The sequence below is a fragment of the Pleuronectes platessa genome, chromosome 2, assembly GCF_947347685.1.
Source record: "Pleuronectes platessa chromosome 2, fPlePla1.1, whole genome shotgun sequence".
Lineage (NCBI taxonomy): Eukaryota > Metazoa > Chordata > Actinopteri > Pleuronectiformes > Pleuronectidae > Pleuronectes > Pleuronectes platessa.
Window position 1 is genome coordinate 24,769,647 of NC_070627.1, and position 22,381 is coordinate 24,792,027.

The 22,381-nt window shown below is 42.2% G+C and overlaps 1 protein-coding gene across 1 annotated transcript in view; it reads right to left on the reverse strand.

The window, feature by feature from the left end:
- The window catches only part of cntn3b (contactin 3b), a 52,205-nt gene extending 30,239 nt beyond the window's left edge, over window positions 1–21,966 (reverse strand). The window contains exons 1-4 of the mRNA XM_053411399.1: window positions 21,912–21,966; window positions 19,135–19,270; window positions 7,145–7,320; window positions 2,665–2,763 (exon numbers count right to left, since the gene is read on the reverse strand). Coding sequence (XP_053267374.1) covers window positions 2,665–2,763; window positions 7,145–7,320; window positions 19,135–19,270; window positions 21,912–21,966 — 466 coding nt within the window. The remainder of the gene's footprint in view (window positions 1–2,664; window positions 2,764–7,144; window positions 7,321–19,134; window positions 19,271–21,911) is intronic.
- Between the last annotated feature and the right edge of the window lie 415 nt (window positions 21,967–22,381).

The following is a 22,381-nucleotide window of genomic DNA, read 5'->3' on the forward strand; positions in this document are numbered from 1 at the left end:
TCGTGTCTGTGGCTCGGATAGCTGGACCAAAAAGAAACAGACTTATGTGTGGCCTAAAAATGTTAGCATGCCATTTTCCTTCACTTATCTCAGTCTCCTTGGTAAGTGATACCAAGACATGGCAAGTGTAATAGTTATCAGCGCAGAATAAAAGGGAGACTTAAGGAAAGGGAGCGAAGCAAAATGGATTACAGTGCGTCAGTGGCCCTCCCCTGACACATGGCCTCCTTTTTCCTGGGTCCCTGAGTGACTTAGTTCACGGGAGGCCCGAGTGGAGGAAGGGACAGACAGATTGATGTACGGAAGTAGGAATATATTGTCATGCCCTTTTGCAAGTAGCAGGTCTACCACAAGAAAGGAGAGACCTGCCATGATGAATTACCATGTCATTTTGAGAAGTGCACGCTTCTCAGACTTGCGAGACTGAGGAGATGCGCCGTATAATCTTCCACTTTGGTGGTGAGGGGCTCGGAGTCAAAAGGTGTATGCAGTCACTGTCAAGCTTATCCGATGCCCCCCAAGGGAGCAAGCCTCTCTGCCTCGGCTGGGATCAAGCGTCCGAGCCCGGTGCAGCGACGCAGATACAAAGCTCGTTCTGATTAGGCAAGCAGGAGCTACACAGTTCAGACTCAGCATAACCTCCCTCTCAACTGTAACGTGAACCACTAGAATTATTGTAAATGAATGGCTTTTATGAAACACAAAAAGGGACTGACGTGGCACAAAAAGGCCCTTTGAAACAAGCGTCTTTGTTGGAGAACAAAAGTCACACAAGAACAATTTACTATGACAATGTTATATTTAATGAGTCATAGCTGAGAGATGTGACCATGAATGTGGTTGTGGAGGGGGACAAAATCAGCTCAGTCTAGTTCAAGGTAATGTAGCACATCAATGTTTCTAAATTCAAGAGGGAAAGAGGAGAATAAAAGAGAGAAACGAAGATGAAGAATGGGACAGCAGACTCACACTGCTTCACCTTCAGTCACTTGAGAAAATGTGAGAAAACACAATGGTGCTACGGCTACAGCAGCCAACCACGTATAAGCCCATGTCAGAGAGGCAAGCTGTCAAACTGCATTTCACACGGAGTACTCTGACCCATTATCCCATAGACCAGCTGTACACTGCACTGTTCTACAAACGCCTCGCTTGTGAAGGAAATTGGTCGTGCAAGCGACGGTATCAAGAGGGGGGGGACAAGTGAGGCAGCAGCCATTGTCCATATGTTCTCAGTTTTGTGCAGGGTGGTGTGGCTGAGCGGGCGGCATCTTTATCTCCTGGTCATAGAGTCTCAGTTGTAATGTACTTTTTTTGGGCCATTAAAACAGCTGAGGCATTTTTTGAATGTGTGACTCACGCAATTATAAGGCGACTGTCAGCAGCTGGTTATCAGCCTCCAAAATCAGCCTATTAGAGCACAGTATGTCACCCCCTGTAAGACTTGTTCCTATTTACATCTTAATTCTTATTACATATTCTATGACATATACCATATTAATCAGAGATTTAATCTGGGCATAAACTGTGAGACTTTAAAAATGTTGGAGTTAAATTCCATCTAACTCTGTAAAAGTAAATCGTCTTAGATGTGAAGCCAGAGCTCACGATTAATGTGCTCACACTGCACGGTCAGATTGGCTGACACATCCTGACTGCTCACACTGTTTGTTGCTGTCGGCTCCTCCGGACCAGCTCCAGGTCCAATGTTTGTGTCAAAGAAGGAGAAGGCGAAGTTTGTTTGCTAACAATACTAACAAGGAGGAAAGGCGCCGGCTTGACCATATGTGCTGAACAGTCCAACAAAGAAGCGTCGCCACATGGACACGCACGTAGCTTGGAAGACGTGAGTATTTTTGTTTGGCTATTTTGCAGAAAGAGATCAAAATGTTTCAGACTACTAATTGACCGCTAGCTAAACCCTCTTTTTCCTACTCCCTGTGCAATTGCTTCCAGGCAGACGCAATGAGGGAAAAGATGCTGGGTTTGGGGAATAGAAGCGTGACTATGCTTTAACTGCGCAAGACCTTGAAGATGGCTGACCAACATTTCTGTCATGCAGCGTCTGATCGCTCTTCCCACCCCCCTCTATAGTGCATGACGTATGATGCACAATGAAGCTCAAAAACTCTAAAATAAGTTGCGCGTCTCATAAAGCTGAAATTCTGTGCCCGGCTTTACAGATGTAACGTGCAAATATTGTCACCCATCTTTTCAGAGAGCCTGCAGTTTCCCACCCGGCTGTCACACTTTATGCTAAGCTCAGTTAAGCTGCTGATAATTGTAGAGTAGCGTCATATCTAATGGATAGCTCTGAGACTGGTATCGATCTCCTCATGTGAATCTCAGCAAGAAAGGAAATAATCATATTTCCCAAAATATAAAACTATCCCTATTAGACCAATTTGATAGACACATTGCCTTCATTAGAAACACGTTTAAGATAAGCGGGTTAAACCCTGAGGATCCACATAGTAACATTCTGTACGAACAACATAAGGCGGAAATTATTAGGAGCATCTGCGCACATCAATGGGTGTAAAGGCAGATTAATTTGGAGTAAAGGAGTAATCCCTTATCAAAGGTTGCCATGTGGAATGAGTAGAGGTAATTACTCGGAGTCAGGTGGAAACAGGAAACGATGGGCGAGGGCACAAAACTTACCTCCAGAATACGCCGGCGGTCCACAAAGCAGCACCACTCCCTGGCCCTCACGGACGTTGACCGCATTCCTTACAGCTTGGGTTTTGAACTGATCAAGATCTGATGAGTCAAGTAAGGTGAGAGTGGAAGTTAAACCAAACAGCATAGAACTGAATATCAGACATTCATATTTTTATATCCTCTGTATCTCTATCTATCTGTACACGGGGGACAAATGTTTCCCCAAACTCTTTCCACATGTTTTTAATGTTATATTTTGAGCACTGGGAATTTAATAGGGCACCATTGATTGTCCTAGAACACCTCCTGACAGACTCTGACACTTTGAAAGGCATCTTGGGGGGGGGGGGGGGGGGGGATGAAATAGATGGACCCGACTTGGTGATGTTTTCCCTGCAACACAACACTTAACACAAGGAAAAGATTAGGCAAAAATTGGATAAAATGAGTGTGTGTAGTGAGTTTGCAGACTATACAAACACGGGGGAGTGTGCATGACAAATGACAGTTTTCAGTGCCAGCAGCAATAAGTAACATCATTATTAAATGTGGTGTAATCTTGCACTTAAAAGCATTAGCCTCCCCATCAATACTCTCAGCACAATCTATCCCCCTGCAAATGAATGAACAGTTGCTGGCAGACGGAAAAAACGGAACCTGGGATTATAAACCGTCCCCGGCTTCATGACTGATGGAGGGAAGCTGCCGCAGTCCGCTCTGTACTCTGTCTGCACCCTCTGGCTAACAGCCTAGAGTAAGCCTTCCAAACACAAACAAAAGAAAGTCAGTGTGACCGATAAGGGAAATTAGGAGGAGGAAGATTATGGAGAGAAGTGGGACAGAGCGCTGGTAAGATTAATGAGCAGCTCTCTGATGACCGCAGCGGAATCAAACCGAGCCAAGTCACGGCAGGACACCAAGGAGGTCCACAGGAGGAGATGGCTGACTTGAAATACAGACAGAGGCGATGTCCTTCTGATCTCCCCAGGCTGCTTTGGTAAATACAGAGTCCATCTCCTCAAGACGTTTACTTACGAGAGTGGGGGAGCGAGATTTGCACACGTGGTCGGTGAAAAAAAGCCTGGCATAACAGCAGTCGATAATTATAACGGCAGTGGTTTTGGAAACAGTGGGAGGTGAAACAGGGAGCTACTAATAATGACTTAGTAAACGAGGACAGGATGACTCCCTTTGCCCAGATCCCGGAGCCAAAGGCACAGAGAAGGTTAGAGCTGTAGCTGGGCTCGGTGCTGGAGGGGATACACTTCTCTTTTCTCCGGCTTCTGTGCAGAAGAATAATGGGCTTCACTGGAGTGAACTGACCACACACTGTAACTCTGAGAGCTAGAGGCCAAACCCACTGTAGCTGCAGTGATTCCTTTGTAGGCAGAATCCGTCTCTGCCATATAAAAATAGGCGGCCCCGGCGATTACAGAGAATGACCATTACAGCTCGAAGATGATTGGTCTGAGCAGAGGCGCCACCACAGAGACAGTTCCTATTATATATTGCGTGCACAGTTCCAGATTAAAGCTGCGTTTACCTGCTTCAGCGGGATAATGACAAATCCTTCTCAATGTAGCTATTTTCAATTAAATCTATCAATTAATCAATCAGATTATATTTGTGTAGCCCATAGTCACACATCACAATTGGCATGATAGGGCTTAACAAGCTGTGACACCCTTAACTCTTGACAGGAGGAAGGAAAAACCTCAAAAATTAATCTGTAAATAAATAACATAAAACTCTAATCACCACAGAGGGAACATAATGACCTGACTACAGATTCCAACAGGGATCAAAGTGGTGATGCGGTTGATGTAGTTATAATAAACTATAACCATTAAACCACATCAAACACATAATTACATGTTCCTTGATTATGTCAGTAATTTAGAATGTAGCAACACATGCATTCATTTAGCAATGTTTCAAGTCAAATATTAAACCCCTCCATATAGTTTTCTATGTGCATCTACTAGCTCTTCAAAGCGCTCCACTACATTCACCAGCTATTCCCTAACTGTGTCTGTCAGCTGTTTCCTGCTGAGCAGGTAGTGCACCGTGGGTTTGTCAGACTTTTTACACTGAGAACAGTTGCCTGCTGCAGCTGGAAACAAGGCAGATGAAAGTGGTGGGAAGGAAAAAAAACATTAGCATTGTGGTCTGTAGAAAAAAGAAAAAGTTGAAAGAAAAACTTTCTGTAGAGTCAAAGAGAACTGCAGAACGTGGTGACACATTGTTCTCTTTCCACTACAAACAGGCGTTTGAACCCAGTGTAAAAAATATTGATGTGTGGAACTTTAAATCACATGATTTAGGGGAATATCAAAAGTGAGAGAAAAGAATATATCGTTATTGTCCACCAAGGTGGGAGTTTGTCTTAGGCTGACCAAACGCTTCTCATTCGCTTTGTTTAGGGTGGCGCCATGTGCTACCAAACTGTAATGGTCTTATAGCACTACCGCAATGTGTGTGTGGGAGTCCGATGTGAATGACTCGTTACTGCACAGGACACATGCAAAACTACAGTAAGAATGGTATATCAAAGCTGAATTTCTTCTTTATTTTCAGTTCAGATACTGATGGACGTTTTGAAGTGAACTTTCAGGTGTTTGGGTTTAAATTGTCATGACTGTTTGTGTTGTCTTGAAAATGGTAGGAGACAGAGCTTTTCCGTTTCCAGCGTTTTTGTGACATCGAACACGACAAACTCCACTACTGGCAATGGGCAAGTAGGCAATCGCCTCTATTTTACTGGGATTACCTGAAACATGTGTGTCAAAAGATACTCCCCCAAACCATGATACCACCACCAGTAATCTGAGCTGTTGACACAAGGCAGGTTGGGTCCATTGATTCATGCTGTTGAGAGTCATCCGACCAGGCTACATTTTAAGGTTTCATCGTCCGATATTTTTGAATCTGCGTCCACAGCACTCTCAGATTGCTGTTCCCGTACTTCAGGAGTTGAAATTGATGTGGTCCTCTGCTGTTGTAGACCATCCACCTCACGTTCTAACATGTGAGAGGATTTTCTGCTCACCACTATGGGCTTTGGAACATGGTAGGCAGAGTTGGCAATTGCAGAGAACAACTTATTATGTCCACGGCAATGACAACTGTGTAGGGTCCCCCAGCTCCATTTGCCTGGATCCCCCAAAGTCCCTGCTCACTACAGCTGTAAGAAGCAGTCAGCTCCAGCCCGTCTGTTCGCCTCTGACCTCAATCATCAACAAGACTTTTCTGTCATTTTTGTGGCACCATTCTGATTAACCTCTAGAGACTGGTGTGTGGGAAAGTCCCAGGAGATCAGTAGTTTCAGAAACTCTCAAACCAACTCCACCACTTTCGCTGAGATCATGTTTTTCTCTCGAAGGACATTAACTGAAGCTCCTGACCTGTATCTACTTGAATTTGCACATTTCACTGCTGGCACATGATTGGACAAATGCATGAATAAGTCTGTAGGTGCTCCTAGTACAGTCCTTGACAAGAGTATGTTGATACTGCACATTCTTATTTATTTCACACATTATTTTGGTTGTTTATAATTCACATATGAACTGTGTGAGGACACGTTGGCTTATAGTGGGTGCAGCTGAATTCTGGAGGCTAAGCAGCAAAGAAGCAAGCTATGTCTATCTTCGGGCAGTGGCCTCATTACACATACAAACAGAGAATCAGGCCTGCTGATCTCCTGGACCTTCCTCACTGTGCAGCAGGCAAGACAATAAATGTCAAGCAGCTCTGCTCCTGACCCGGTCCCCACAAGTGAGATTCATTGCTCAGCTATGGGGATAATGGCAGCCCATCTCCTGAGAGGAAGTGAAAGGCTCTCCATCCTTGGACATGATCAATAGTCAGCGGCCTTGATTGAAAGAGGAGAGGTGGCTCTGCAGTGCCTGTAAGGAAGGTAGGACCCCACTCCTAAGCAACACTCTGCAACCTGCCTTCTTTCTCTTATGCAGCCGGGGTGCTGCATGACAGCCTGTCACTGTCTTGTGTGACCACAATCTGCTGTGATATACATAAAGAGGTAGCTGGTGATTAAAAAGATACAAACACCTCTTAAGCATTATTCATGCTCTTGTGCTTTAAAGTCTGGATCACTGGGGCTGGGCAAAATATGAGTCAATTTAAACCCAGCGTAGTTGCTGTCAGAGTTGGAACCACTAATGAGAATCAATGGAGTTGTAAGGCAGTCAGAAGCCGCCTCGCCCACTGTGTATCCTGCATTTGATATTTCATTCGATTACCATTTCCCTTTTACTCCCCTCTTAATCTATTCCCAGGCAACTTAGATGAGGAATATATATACATATATATATTTATGTAAATAAAAAAATAAATATTAAAAAGGTTTGGTCCACAAGCCTGTTCTGACAACAGGCTGAGACACAACAAATACAAAGAGATGCCAGGATGTCACAACTGTGTCGGGGCAGTGCCAGAAAGCTGTTGTAGGATCACTTACATGCAAATTGGAGGCTGGCTCTGCGGCTGAGGATGGAGCCCCATGTGTTGAAGGCCGTGCACTGGTACAGCCCGGTGTCTTGGTCCTTGTCCAGTTTGCTAATGATCAGGCTGCCCCCAGACATGTGACGCCGGTAGTCATTCCTCAGATCAATGAGTGTTCCGTTTAGTGACCATCTGGAAAAACGCAAACACAATCAGTAGCTGAACCTCACCTCCCCCCTGGAGATGCACGCCTGCAGTGTTTTTTTTACAGAGATCAATCTGATTGGGCTGTCCGGATCCTGCTGAGAAGATAAAAGGTATCTAATGGTGAGCAAAAGGTGAGTATTATTAACAGAGACAAGTTAGGAAGGCGCGAAACACTACACAGCTCCCAGTTATCATCAGTTTGATTACATTTTAGTATTTTTGCTTTTTTGACCTTAATTTTGGCCAGACTCCAAAACTTGAGCAAATCCACTGTGGTGAACATTGATTTTCTCCTGCTTGCATGGTGACATGGATTTTATCTCATCTCATATTTTATAATTTAAGCTAAGGAGAACAAGTTATTTCTTTTCTGTAAGGCTGCCATATCTGAACAAACACATTAAGAGATTCTGTTGCAGTTGGGAGGAAATGGTAGAAGCATATATATAAAAAAAAAACTGCTGACAGATTTCAATTACATTTGGAGGAAATTTAGACCACGAGCGAAGGAGCAAGTGTTTTTGTGCAGATAAGAATACAGGAAATTAGGCTTCATGCTAACACTGAGCTGCGGGAAACATAATAAGATATTTTATTCAAGTTAAAAGAGTCACACAATAATTAACAAGTGTTACTAAGTATTGTTGAAGAAAATGTACTTACAGTGTCGTAAAAGTTTGTGTCAATCAGTGTCACATTATTGCCTACGCCAAAGAAGGTTGTACAGAAAACAATTTTCTTGAAACCTGGTGGTGGGATGGGGTATGAGCCAAGGTTGAAATAATAAAGCTTTCAGATAGGACTTTGCAACATCTGTGTAAATTTCTCAAAAACAATGCAGACATCTTTATAAAAAACATCAGGCATATGTAGAGTGTAGACTTTTGGTGCAGATCCGTATAGGTATCTGGGTTTTCTGAATCAAAATGAGTATTATAGGAGGGGTCATCTGTATTCAGTGACAAAAAGAGTACATTTTGGTTTTTAAATTCTTCATATTGATATGCGGCTATTGTATCTGTGTTTAGTGTAAGCTGTTGTAAGCTGTAAGCAGAAGGAATGTGTGTTCATAGTGATAAAGTGGCCTTTGTGGCTGTAAGCTTTCTCCAAGTGCCCTTCTAGTTAAATACAATACTGTTTTTTGGATTATTATTATGGACGCAAAAATATTAAAGCTGTATTTTAAAGTGCTACTTTTACTAATTTGATTTACTATTGTTTTTTTATTGACTGTACAATACGTTATATTTATATGCCTGTATATATGTATGTACAGCTCTTGAGTCCCTTTTCAGGACTAGTAAGGCACTAAACTAAGATAGTGAACACAATCAACACTATTTCAGCTAAATGTTAGCATCTTAGCTCAAAACACCACTGCACTGTGCTGTTGTCGATTCACCGTCTTGTTTAAATTTTTTCAACAATCCCTTTACTGACTGCATGTGCAGTTTGATTTGAATTTGAATCCCGAGTGCAGATTAAAAATGTCTTAACCTTTTGTGTTATTACCATTGCAAACATAAAGGAGTGTGCAGCCTTGGCAGAGTTATGCTCTCTGTGAGTGATTTCTAATTAGTTTATGCCATGTGCGTTTGCGTTTCTGAATTATTGCTTTGACACCTTCATATTGCATTGTCTACAGACCATTTCCCACTAGGAAAAGGTCACGAGACAGTCGGTCATGCAAGCTGGGTTCAGGAAGCGACAGCTATTAATCACGGCTACCAACAGAAACACTGAACAAGGTTCACGCTACACAATGAAAACACTTTGTGTCTCCTTCTCTGAAATCTGGGGTGTGTCAGGCTGATGGCAGCTCACAGCACTTGAAGGAGGTGCAAAATGAGTGATGCCTATGGGAGCAGGCAGGGTAGCAGAACTTTATCTCACAACATTAACGAAGATGAAAAATTACTTTTCCTCACAGAATCTGAAAGACAAAGCGTTATTGTTTTGCTATGTTTAAGTCTGCCGCAGCGATAAGACCGTGAAATGACAATGCCAATGATAAGGAGGGGGGAAAAAAATCAATATCATTTTTTTTTTATTTCCACTCCCAGGCAAAGTAATAGGCAGTTCGAATGATGCTTCATGCAGTCTTAAAGCCAGTCACGGCTCTCCCTGGTTTCCTGCCTGACAAGCCAGAAAAGACAAAGCTGTGTTTCATCTTGTATCTTCCATTATTCATGTAACATTCTGCTCTGTGCCACTTTCTTAATCTGACTGATTTTGTCACACTTGTCACATAATATTACCTTTGAACTCTCTATACTATGTCATGACAAGCTAGGGCTGGCCAATATGACTTCAAATCAATACCTTGATTACAATTAATGAACAATTATTTTACAACCCCCACAATGGGATGCATCACTCGGTGCACTACTCAGTGTCGGTCAACAAGAGACTCTTCTCCTCTGCTCATTTCTAATCACTCACATGTAGAGTTGATCTTTATAAAAACCTGCTGAATGCTCCATCCCTGTCGGACTTCCTACAAACTGACGATCACATTTATTTATTGAGTAATTGATCGACGATGGCGAATCATGAGTCCGGAATGTCCGGTTACTCTAACTCTGATGTCCTGGTTGTGCACGTCACGTTACGTCACGTCTTGTGTGTAGCGATTCACCTGCGTGTGCACAAGATGATTGAGTTTTTTTCAATGTGTTTAAATACGTGTCTCCTAAAGTTAAGTGCAAATCAAACAAACACAAAGAAAACTTCAAGTCCTCAAATGTAACCTGAGTGCAGGTCAGCGGGGGGTTGAGGAGGGAGGACATGCAGCAGAGTGATACTGAATGTAGCGGACACCCGACAGTTTGTGAATGCTCGCATTGGAGAAAGTATTTGTCGGATAGAGGTTATAAATATTGGTTTCGACACATTTTCAATTAATTGCCAAGCCCTATGACAAACCTCATGCGTATGTGACCATTTCAATTAATACTCTCTCGAGTGCTTCCTCATGAGGTACCTGTATATCTCCAACTGAATTCTGAATCTCCTGAATATCTCCTCCTATTGTGCAAAAGGAAGGATTAATATATGTTCAAGAGTGAGGATGAGAAGCGGGTTACACTTGCAGCCCCCCAGCATGATTGAGGGGAGGCAGGTTGGTTGCTTGGGGAGATCACTCCCCCCCCCCAGGGCAGGCAGCTGGACGGGTGCAATGGTGTCTGTGCGCCGTCAACACAATCAGCAAAGCCGCCTACCTCTGGCTGCTTTGAGACACTGATATTAGAGGACACGGAGGAGGCTGTCACTGCAGGTTCACAGAGATCAATAGGAGCAAATAGACTGCTTTCAAATTGTCACAAGGGGTGAAATGCACAGCCTGAAGATCCATAATGACGCCATCTGAACATCCAGATGTGGGCAAAATAATAAAACTACGCTGGCAATTTCATCCAGAGTTACAGTGAGGGTTAAGGAAAGGCAAATACCTACTAATTCCACAAACATCTGTCTGTCTATATGGGGAACGCATATCTCGCAAACCTTTCATCCTGTCGGCTCCACATTTGGCATGTGTATTTTAAATTGCCAGTGGAAGTTCAGTGCTTAGTTTGGAGCGCTGGAGTCATGCATAAGTTCAATATTAATGGCATTTTGAATAAACAGGTGACTCTGTAGCAGTCAGTGGGGGCGGGGTTGTGGGCCTTCAGTCAGCAGTGGTCGACAACTTGGTCAAACTGAAGGATATTGGTTTATTTCCATTGCATCTGACTGACCAAGATATTCACAGCATTCACTGGTGCCGTTCTATGTCCGGGCTAGCCTGACGTTGTCAGACTCACAATTCTAGTCAGAATGTGAGTCTGAGACCGCTCCATTGGGCTGTGATTATGGGGCGTGTTTCAACTGACCAGGAAGTAAAATTCTTCTTCGCTCAATTGGATAGACCTACAACCAATCAGAGCAACGTAGTATGTGACGTATGCTAAGCAACGCATTGTGAGTTATTTACTAACGCCGGGTTCACACCGGACGCTTCAGCGCAGCGCCAAGCCTTAAATAACAGCTGGCTCCCATCCACTCCCATGTTAAAACTTTGTGCCGGTCACACCGGAGGCTGAAGCACCGCGAGGCAGCCTTGGCGCAGCGCGGTGCTTCAGCCTCCGGTGTGACCGGCACAAAGCCGTGCAGCGATCTACTGGATCAACGGGTGATATTATTAGCGCTGCCCGGCGGTTCAGCGTCGCTTCAGTGTCCGAACAGCCAAGCGCCGGGGCGATAGGGATTAGCGCGGTGCTTTGGCGTCGCCTCCACGTTCTGTGTTCCTCTTTCAAAATGAATGCGCTGTCGATGTCTTCTAAAACAGACTCAATGGCAGCATCTACACATCTCAGCTCGCCAGCGGCAGGCATGTTTGTTGAAAACGAATTCAACCCGAGGGCACTGTGATGACGTGGTTGATTACGTTACCGTTGATCATCTGTCAATCATCGTATAAAGCCCGCCCTGACAATCTGATTGGCCCGGTCGGGTATAATTTTTCCTCAACGGAGCGACTCCAGACCGAACTGCCCGACCAAAAATGTTGTGGGCGGGGCTAAGTTCGTCTGGCATCCAGGCTATGTCCGGGCAACAAAATTCACAAGATCCCTTACTCTGTAGCAAGATGTCTTCAAAGTGAAGGCGCAAAATTGGTTTTGTTGCTGTAATGCTAACGGTGAATTCAAGAGCTTTTATTCAGAAGAGTTGTTAACTTGTCTGAATATTGTGTCAATTGCTTAACGGACCTCTGAAAAAGTACTTACTAATGACAAGGAGTGATTCTGAAGTAGCTCCAGAGCGACTACAGGTCGGGTTACGACAGAACGTTTTCAGGACGAGCTGAACTAGAGTCGGAGCCCTCACCAGTTACCGAGCCCCACCCACAAGTAAACCTTGGCTGTCTGAATCTGCTTTCTTTGAATGTTTGTGTACTGCAATGTTAGGACACGGTCACACATACATTTATGAAGGCTGGTCTAAGTTCATGCAAGACCTAACTGCGGATTTGCAGGATGTTTACTTCACCTCTCACTTGCACAGCCTGGAAGTGGACGGGAGGCTCCCTATTTGCATATGTGGGACCAAGCCTTTACAGTGGAAATACTTGCTGAGTCGTTGACTATTTATTGTGCTCAAAGTGTATCTATTATAATATATAAGGCGCAAGGGGGACATGTTAACATGTTTGAAAATGTGATTTTCTAAACGGGGGATATATCTTACACAAGCAAATTATTTATAACCACTAATAATGCCATTAGCTACAATGTATAACCTATTTACAAGATGTACCTTACTGGAAATTGGTACCAATAAGTCTTCATTAATAACTATTGATTTTACAGCACTTTTTGGAAACATTAGAGTCCGGTACACAGGGTATAATAATTCTTACTAGGCATACTGTCTTGTCAGACACATGATATGAATGTTTCTCTCCTCAATACAGTAAATTATTTACAACCAACCACCAGCCGCACTGGTATAGCGCTGTACCTTCTTTCCTGTTTATAGCCCGGGGGTTCACATCCAGCATGTCAGGACACCCCGAGGGGTCCCAAGACAAATCTGGGAGGTGACAAAATAAGTCCAATGATAAGAAATGAGAAATATAATCCTTTTAGCCCTCCCCCCATACTATTCCTCCTAAAACTCAGCCCACTTCAGTAAAACTGGGGAATCAGGCAGGGCAAGGTGTCTCAATGTTAGCGCAGCCCAAGCTGAAACACACTGGATATAACAGCACATATCAGGCACGAGAGCAGCTCACAGTAAGTCTGATATGCAGAATCCAGGAGCACGGCCCTGTTTGCTGTGGTGTGCTGCAGGCGCGTGCTGATCTGAGCATGCTCCGAATGAACTCCCTGTGACCTTGAGGTCCACATCAATTTTGCATGAGGTCTCCTCATCAAATAGACTGGGGATTGTACTGCAGCAGCGGCTCACCTGGCTTTGCTTGAGGCCAGACACCCACAGAGAGAGCAGTGACCACACACACCACATACTGCCTGCACACACACACACACACACACACACACACACACACACACACACACACACCTACACACATGCACCCGCAGAGCTTTAGAGCTGATAATGGAAATTCAACTGCTGACCAGGGTACCATCTACAATTATGTTTAGTAGGTTATTGCCGCTGCTTTTTAATAAATTGATGTTCATTTGGCTTGAAAGCCCAATGTGACACAATAAATATTCTCTAAACTACCCTGTGTCAGGGTGAGTGCTTCTGCGTGCCCGTGTGTGTGTGCGTGTGTGTCACCTCTAAAATCCCTGTGGATATAGGCCTTTTAACAAATACAGAACAGTATCTACACACTACACATGCGCAAATCTGCTCGGATGACCAGCGCCCACATGAACATTCCACTCCACCTCTACTGGTGATAATATGGTAACATATTACACCTAAGAAGGCTGGTTTTAATTAAATTCACATTTATTTAAAGTAAATACATTTCTATTTTTTGAAGAAAATAGAAATGCTAAAAGGTATTTGCATATTTATAGAGCCCCTCTGATGACTTCCATTATCCTTCCCTTTAAGGAGAGTGGGCCCCGTGCAGCAGTGCAGTGTCGTTTCGGTGAGGGCTGACTTTGCAAGTCTCGGAGAGAGAGAGAGGGGAGAGGAAGAGGGAGGCTTTCACATGGTAAATCTGTAAACTATCTCCCTTTGCATTGTTTATTTTTTCAAAGGATAAACGTGCTTAAAGGGAAGAATAAAAGTGAGAAAACAATATATGTTTATTCCGCAGCTAACACAACCACTGCATTTCAATCTCTCCACGTTATCAGATACGCCACTAAAACGCCAGATGCGCACAGACACGCTCCCTGCACACAAGACTATTGATGCACTTTGAATGGTGCAATAAATAGGGTCCTATGTTTTCATTTACTAGTATTCTACACATTAAGGATGGATGATGCCTCTTTCACCCACCGAGCCCATCCTCTATTAACCAGAAATGTTCATTTTTAAGAACCGCGGATCAACCGCAAGTCTGTGGTCGCATCACTGCGACGCACAGTCACTAGCCTTTGTCAATAGACTTTAGACACAAACAGATTATAATTTCATCTATACTGTGTATATAATGTTTTGTATCAAATTAAAAGTAGAGCAATTAATGTATATTCATCAACAACCGGCAGAGAAGAGAATTTTCTATATCTGCCTTCTAGAAAAGCTGTTAATTCAGACCACAGACATAGAATAATTATATTAATTATAATTATTTGTATTGCTATGATTATTATTGTAATAACACTTGTATTTGTCATGTATACAGGGATATGAATAGCTAGATTTCTCAATGTTCCATGTAAACACGATACTCAGAATATGATCGTTGCGGGGATGTGCCTCATAACCGGGATACTGGTGAAATAAAGATCAGCTGTTTTTCTTTCTGTTACACGAGCACAGACACCAACCGGAGAACTTTTTTCCCTTCCTCCTTTCCAATCACGGCAGTGCCCTTGATCCTGTGTTACAGCAGATTCATAGTAAACACAGTGACAGGTGTATTCATAAAGCTGGGCTCTGAGCCCTGCAGTGCGCTCTGGCGCTCCAACGGACTATTTGTCAACCGCAGAACTGTCAGGGTTCCCGAGCGTACATCTGCCGTGTCACCGAGTGGGCGCCGTGAAGGTGAAGAGGAGCATCAGAGTGTTCAACACAACATCATACGGTATGGTGCTAACTAGGGACCTGGACTCACAGAGGTTATTATAAGCATGAAGACATGAAGTGGTCTGAGTTCTTGTTTCATCACATCTGCTGTCTGTGCTGTAAAAATTAAATCAACTACAAATCATTTTCAGACGACTAATACAGATACTCTCCACTTTTGTATCCCTTTTAAATTTCAGTAATCAAATCGGGATTTTTCACTTAATTACAGACTCAATTATGTGAGAAGGATTTTTCATTTAGTTTTTAGGTTGAACTTTCCATCTTCCTTGCTTTCTCCATTTAGTGGCTAATGAGATTTTTCTTAGTGGGATCACTGTGAAGTCTGTAAAGCTGTGACTCTTTTATTTGATGATCCGACATCGACACAGCTACTCATAATGATTAAACCAATTAAAGGAGAGGATTTTGATACTGTATAATTTTTTCTACTGTCAATAAATTCCATGAAAAGAACAATGGACTGTTCTGTGTTGCTAAACTCAAATATATCTTATTCCTCTGAGCTATTGAGTTCCATAGTTGTCATACACTATTAAAAACACATCAGCGAGCTACAATGTGGCACTGGCTGACATGTTTCTTTATTTCCATTAACACGGCCGCTGTCATTTGTTCTAAATCGATCCCAAATTTGCCGTCCTGCGGCTGCAAATAGCCACTAGCTCACTAAATGTATATTACTCCAGAGCAGAAAATAGTCAGTAATGGATCCACTATTTCATCACATCTGAGTTACAGCTGATAAAAACTGCAGCCGCTGCAATGTTTTCAGGAAAATACTGAGCCACTCTTTAACAAATGAAGTTATATATTCGGGATCTGGTTCTGAAGATTTTCATCTTCAGTAAAAAACCAATAGGAGAAATTAGATCGTATTTAGGGATGGACTGGTGCTTTTTTAGTTTCGGGCATATTTGCTGATAGTGACAAACCATTGAATAATCAGTATTATTCTTTAAGCTCTTTCCCAATTTCCTAAATAATACATAACACTAAAGATACTATACACTTTGAATTATAATTGTAAAGATCTTCAACTGGGACTTTTGACATAGACTTCCCTTGACTTCAGATGTGAAATATTTGTTTTTTACAAATAGTAGTTTAGCACTAAATAACAAACTATGTCTCACAAAACACAATACTTCATTGTATCCGGTATAACTTCACATTGAACTGTGCTCCACAAAACAGCAGCAGACTATGACATTGTATTAATTTGGCCACACTGACAAACTGCTCCATATAATATGATGGAACCAAGTCATATCTTCGCTCATAACATAAACTTTGCAGAATATAATGATTTATTAATGTTGTGATTTCAACACTGTTCGATATGGAGCACCGAGTTCTACGTGAACTGACAGCCTCGGCTTGAGAGTGGTCACATATTTGCTGATAGTAACAAAACTATAGAGTAATGAGCTTTATCCTTGAGGCTGTTTATGTACTTTTGCTATTCTTACATTTTATGTATTCATCACTATAAAGATACAATACGCTGAACATAATAGTACAGTAGCCTAAAGATTTCTCACAGAAATGTTTGACATGGGCATACTCGAACTATCTAAAATTTAAATTTTTTATAAAGAAGTATTGCAGAGTAATAAATATCTATATTCTGCTATATTGCAGCTGTACTGGAAATCTATGACACTGTATTTATTTGGCCACACTCATTGAGAAAACTGCTCTTATAAAAGATAATGGAACATTTGTAATAATAATATAATTTAAACCTTGTAAAATATTAAGATTTTTGAATGTTGTTATTTCCACACTGTAGGATAAGGATAAATTATGAAAGCCTCAGTTCTAAGTGAACTGCCATCCTCACTGCTACAAGCCTATCTGCCTCCTCCCTCTGGAGGGTTAGAATCATATTTTCTGACAAATTTAATATTGGGTGGTCCAATTCTCTGTATGGTTATAAAACCAAATGAAAGATTTTTTTCTTAATTGCAGCAGTAACTAAGAAAATTAAGTGGGCAGCTCTGAATGTAATACCCTCTCGCTTGGCATTTCTAATTAAACAAACACTGTTCGTTGCAGGGTGGAGGTCCGTGCATGGTTTGCAGACTCTGGAAACTCACAGCATGACCACTTCCTAAAGGCATTTTTTTTCTGGTCTGCTCAGGACATTTTCAGGTTCTAATTACAGTGTTAGTGAAATGAATTGCCATGAATTTATGCTCTTTATTTTATCACCAGGACAAAAAAAAATGTCTCCTTGCCTGAAGGGAAAGGAGACAATTCAAGGACGATCAGTGTCAGAAAAACTGATGCAGCCCAAATAAAGCATAAAAAAAATATATCCTTGCTCAAAGTGAAATTAGGGACAAAAAGTGTCTTTTGAAAGCAATGTCAAGCCACAGTGTTAAGCGACTGCTCTCTCAAACATCAGTTCTTCCTTTTAAACCTGGTTTCACATTTTGTTTTCATTATTCATGGCACTGATTCCCAAACACCACTGACCTAAATGACCATCACCAATGTGAGATACAGCAGAATACTGCTGTGAAGCTGAGTGCTCAAAAGCTACATTAGTAATGCACTTTAAAAAAAAACATTCAGAATAAGAAAGCAACCACACAAGGCTCATGAGAAAAGCAGGATGATATTTCTTGAAATCAGAGAAATATAAGGGGCAGTCATTTTACAGTCAAAAATACATACTTATATGTGTCTAACATAACTATACAGTTTATATTTGTCACTGGGTCTCACAATCATCTAATGTTTAAATGTCCTTTATTTAAACCTCTATGACATTGCTCTTATTTAATGGCCTAGCTGGGCTGACCTGTCCTTTTTGTCCAACAAGACAAATAAAACTTGTAGTACGTTGAAATACTGTCCATTTATGAGTCTTCTTGTGTCCGTTATGAACAACTGCCCTCTGCTGTCGGACACTCAGTTGATTGAAAGTGGTGAAACTAAACCAAAGCACTTAAGTGCATGTTCCTGGATATAAAACCAAAAGCATTCTATTTGATCCATCGATCAATTATTTATGTAACATATTAATAAGTGTAGCTTTAATATGAGGATAACACGTTACACTCTAAAAGCAATGATCTCTACATAGCTGCTCTTGTAAGATTACGTCAGACCTGTGCTCACTTGGGTCAGGAAAAAGTTGCAGATCCTCCAAACAACAACACGATGTCTCCCCGCTGCTTTAACACCAGAAGGAGCAAAGAGAGAACCTCTTCCGCAACACAAGTGAATGTCAGAATGCTCTAAGTTGCAGATGAAATAATACAAGTGATGGTTTTTGCCTTCATCCTGGGATAGCTCGGGTTGCACAACAAGTACAACGATACCCCCTGCTGCTGTGCCTGGACCATGTTGTTCAGCGCAGACTCATTATGGGAAATGTAAGCATTTAGCAGAATGTCACTCACAAGGTTATTGCCTCTCTCCCCTGCTTGCTGTGTATCTACATGGTGCTGACCAAGCTCCGAAACACAATCTACCACAAAAAAAAACACAGCCAGCTGCCATTTGCAGGCAGGCTCCCTGCACCGCCAGGGAATTGCCAAGAAGATATCAAAGGATCTGTGGTGCAAATTAGTTGCTGGAATCTCCTTTTCTCCAGCTAATGATTTCTTAAGCCGTGCACCATATTATAAATCACCAGCTTCATCCGTACAGTGGCTTAAATCTTATCATTAATAAAGTTAACCTCGCTCATATCAGAGGTGTTGGCATATTTATCAACCACAGTGGCAGCTCCGTGCCTCTTACCCTACATCATAGCTGGGGCTGAAAAAAGATAGGCTTTTTTCATTGAGAAATGGATGCTCAATTAAGTAGTAGCTCTTTGAAGTAGCTCTTTTTGTTGAATGGTGCATAACTGATGCCCCCAAAAAGGCATTCTTTAGCAAATCAATGGCAATCAACGTTATCGGTACCCTCTTTGATTTCCGCGGGAGCAGCAATCAAGATTCAAAAGCAATTAAGCAGCGATGGATTTTCACCATGTGATGGGAATATGGAGCCAAAGCAGAAAGACAGTTGAGCTTGTGCACGTGGGAGGAATGTAACATGACTGTGGTCATTTACCTGTACTGCAGAGGAGGACTCCCTTCTGCCTCACACATGATGGTAGCCTGCTGGTCTGGGGAGTTGATTGGTAAAATGAGGTCACTTGGCTCCGTCCTCCATCTTGGCCCTTGGAATATGACATCCTCTGTGCAGACTAGAGAGAGGGGAGAAAATCTATTGCAGTACAAGCCAGAAAAATTGTCTCTTTGACCTTAAGAGAAAACAGTGGATGTATTTGGCGAAAGCATAGATACTGTGAGGACAAATAGTTAGTCTTGCTGAAATAGTGGAACTTTCTGACACTATATTACTTTTTCAATATACAGTATGTTGTCTCCTGTTCCCTGCACACTGTGGATTTTTCCAAAGAAAATCAAAGGAATACATTTCCCATGATGTGTTCATTATTTGCTTACCTTTCTATAAAGTGAAGTACACTCCATTTATCAGTGTAAGGCTGCTAACAGTTAATGCTGACATATTTGGCATCATTTTTACTGTATGCTGGTGTATTTTTCTGATGAACCAACACAAGAGAAAAAACTCTGACCATTACAGTTGAGTGCATTTAGCCCAAATTATGTAATAGAAAATTGCAAGTTTATGTAAAATACTGATAAGTCATGAACTTCTTTTGTTATTTTATAATTTGGAGGTGTGACCCCTGCAGTAGATTTTCGATTGGCCGAATGCTAATATTAATCAATTAAATAGGCTATCAAGCCACATTTGGTGGGAGGTTTTGGCTGGATATTCAGGGTAAGAGCAACCTTCAAAGTTATCTTTCCGAGCTAACGTTTGCTAACACAAAACAGATATCTTATAAAAGTATACCATATTAAATTGCTATGAGCTGTCGATTCACCACTTCTAAGCAGAGGGCAGAAGATACTGTGAGCCTGACCACGCGATCTTCCTCTTTTCCTCTGGGTCGCTGTCTCATTCCGACTCACCTGGATCCCGGGGTGCAGCTGCCCGTACCTGTCGCAAACATCTTCACCAACGACTTGACGTAGTGGAATGACTTTACCCCAGAGAGCAACGTGAAAGCTAGGAGTGCTCACTCAGCAGCTACTTCTGGGGATTGAAACGTCCCCTGAAGTACACTGCAGTGACCAAAACAACAACAAACAAAACGGATACAAGAATCTCAGTCGAGTGAGGGTCCCTGACTGAGGGTTTAAATCTGAGGCTTCTTAAGGGCAAAAGTGTAAATATTAAGCTTCAGGTTTCTCTATTTCCCAACCTGGTAGTGGGCAGTGTTGGCGGAACATTTACTTTGCGCTTCTGCTACTGCTGTAAATGTGGCATATCAAGACAAGTTTGGTCTTCAGTAATAATGACTTGCCAGGATCACGATCATAATGATAGTTATTAACACTTGTGCTGAGTTGACAACTGATGTAACAAAAAGGCAGTTTTCGCAAATTTCCTCCACAAGTAACGATTCCCTATAAGTGCCAGGATTGATAAATAGAGCACAGTGCTCTATTTCCAGAACATCTATGTCATACTTCACATGCACCGGTTAATTGATGCCATACGGATGTGCTCATCTGCCGGCAGCTTAAAAGGAAAGGATGCGTAACACAATCTGGTACTAAATGAAAGCAGAGTCAACAGACGGCCAGAGTAGGCCTAATTAATATCCTACTGCTAACAGATTGCAGCATGTGGCTAGCAGCTCTACACGTGGGTTTAACCAGTAAAACATGTCAACAAATTAGCCTTTACTTCACTTTGACGGATTGAGAAAAAAAAGATAAGCAGCTCTTAGTGTTTCTTTGGGGACACTGAGAAGTTCAAATTGTCTTTAACCTAAACCACAGCAAAGGTGACATTTAGGAAACAACAGTCACATTTTAAAAGACTGGTGCAGAATGGTCTATTAATAAATGGTCACACAGCTGCTACCACATCAAACTCATTCACCTTCCCCTTTGGTTTAAAAGCCTCTTCCTAATGTGAATTTAAATAAAATGTCACGCAAGCTGACATCTGAGGTGTCAGTTTGCTTTGTGCAGGTCCCAGAATATAGAGTCAGACAAGATGTCTCTTCAGATATCATAATGATTGCCATCAGCTGAAGTGAATAACAATGAGCACCTATAGGCAGCGACCAAGGCCCTGTTAAAAACACTCGTCTGCTCGAAGGTGAGCCTGCTTGGATCTCGCTCCCACGAGCGCCAGGCGTGAATTACCCATGAGCCAATTTGAATAACATTCATTGGGATTTACAATGTCATTCGAACAAGAGTTGACATTCTGGTGCAGTGTCAGTGCTTCTCTTGCTCAAATCCCAGGTGGTCACACAAGGGCAGAGTGAAGCACGGTGGCAAGTAGATTGTGCTAATATGCAGGGCTGGTTTCATTGCATGGATCCTGATAATGATCTGGACCGGTCATAAACAGGAATAGGATTGGACTACCTCCCGGTCAGTGTACTGGCAACGTGCTGCAGGACTCTCGGGAGCGGTGAAGGACATCACGCTGGAACGCTGTACATGTAATGACTGCAACTTAATCAGTGTAACCTTTCTGGTCAGGGAGATTATCTGAGGTTATTAACATCTGTTCTGATTAAGTCTCCTCCTCACTAATAGATAAAGCTCTGTGTATAAACACTGCTCATTGACAAAGCTACTTCCAACCTCTAACCTTAGAGAGATGCTAGTTAGTCTAAGAGTGTGGAATAACACATTAATATGCATTGAAAAGCAAATGTATCAGGAGATATGGTGTTTTGACATAAAGTGCAGTGAAACTCAAATAAAGTATTTGTTAAAATATCTTACCTGCAAGGCATCCAGTGATTGATAGCAGAACAATTTGTTTCCATGGTAACATCATCTTTAGTTGCCAAGGGCTAATAGGACTCTCATCCAGTTGCTTGTGAATGGGTTGCTCTCCCTTGGATTCAAGAATTTTAATCTGAAAGGAAAGTAATTATGGATGTGATTAAAATACGACATTTTGATCAAAATATGACAAGCATTCAACAGGAAAAAACATGATTATAGCCCTGCTAAGTTACATAATTGGTTCTTATTATTTTGTGGAAACTACAAGAGGAGGAAGTGAGAAGGGGGGGGGGGGGCACAGCAGACAAAAACCTTGGGATACAAGCCGGCGGTGTGACGTTCAGGTGGCACAGAAGAAGAAACAGCTGCTAAATGGGTGTTTTCTTTTAATGCGTGTGCTGCTCATCCTGCCTAACAAGCTCCATTCGGCAGCTTTAAAGACAAGAGAGGAAGGAAATGATTGA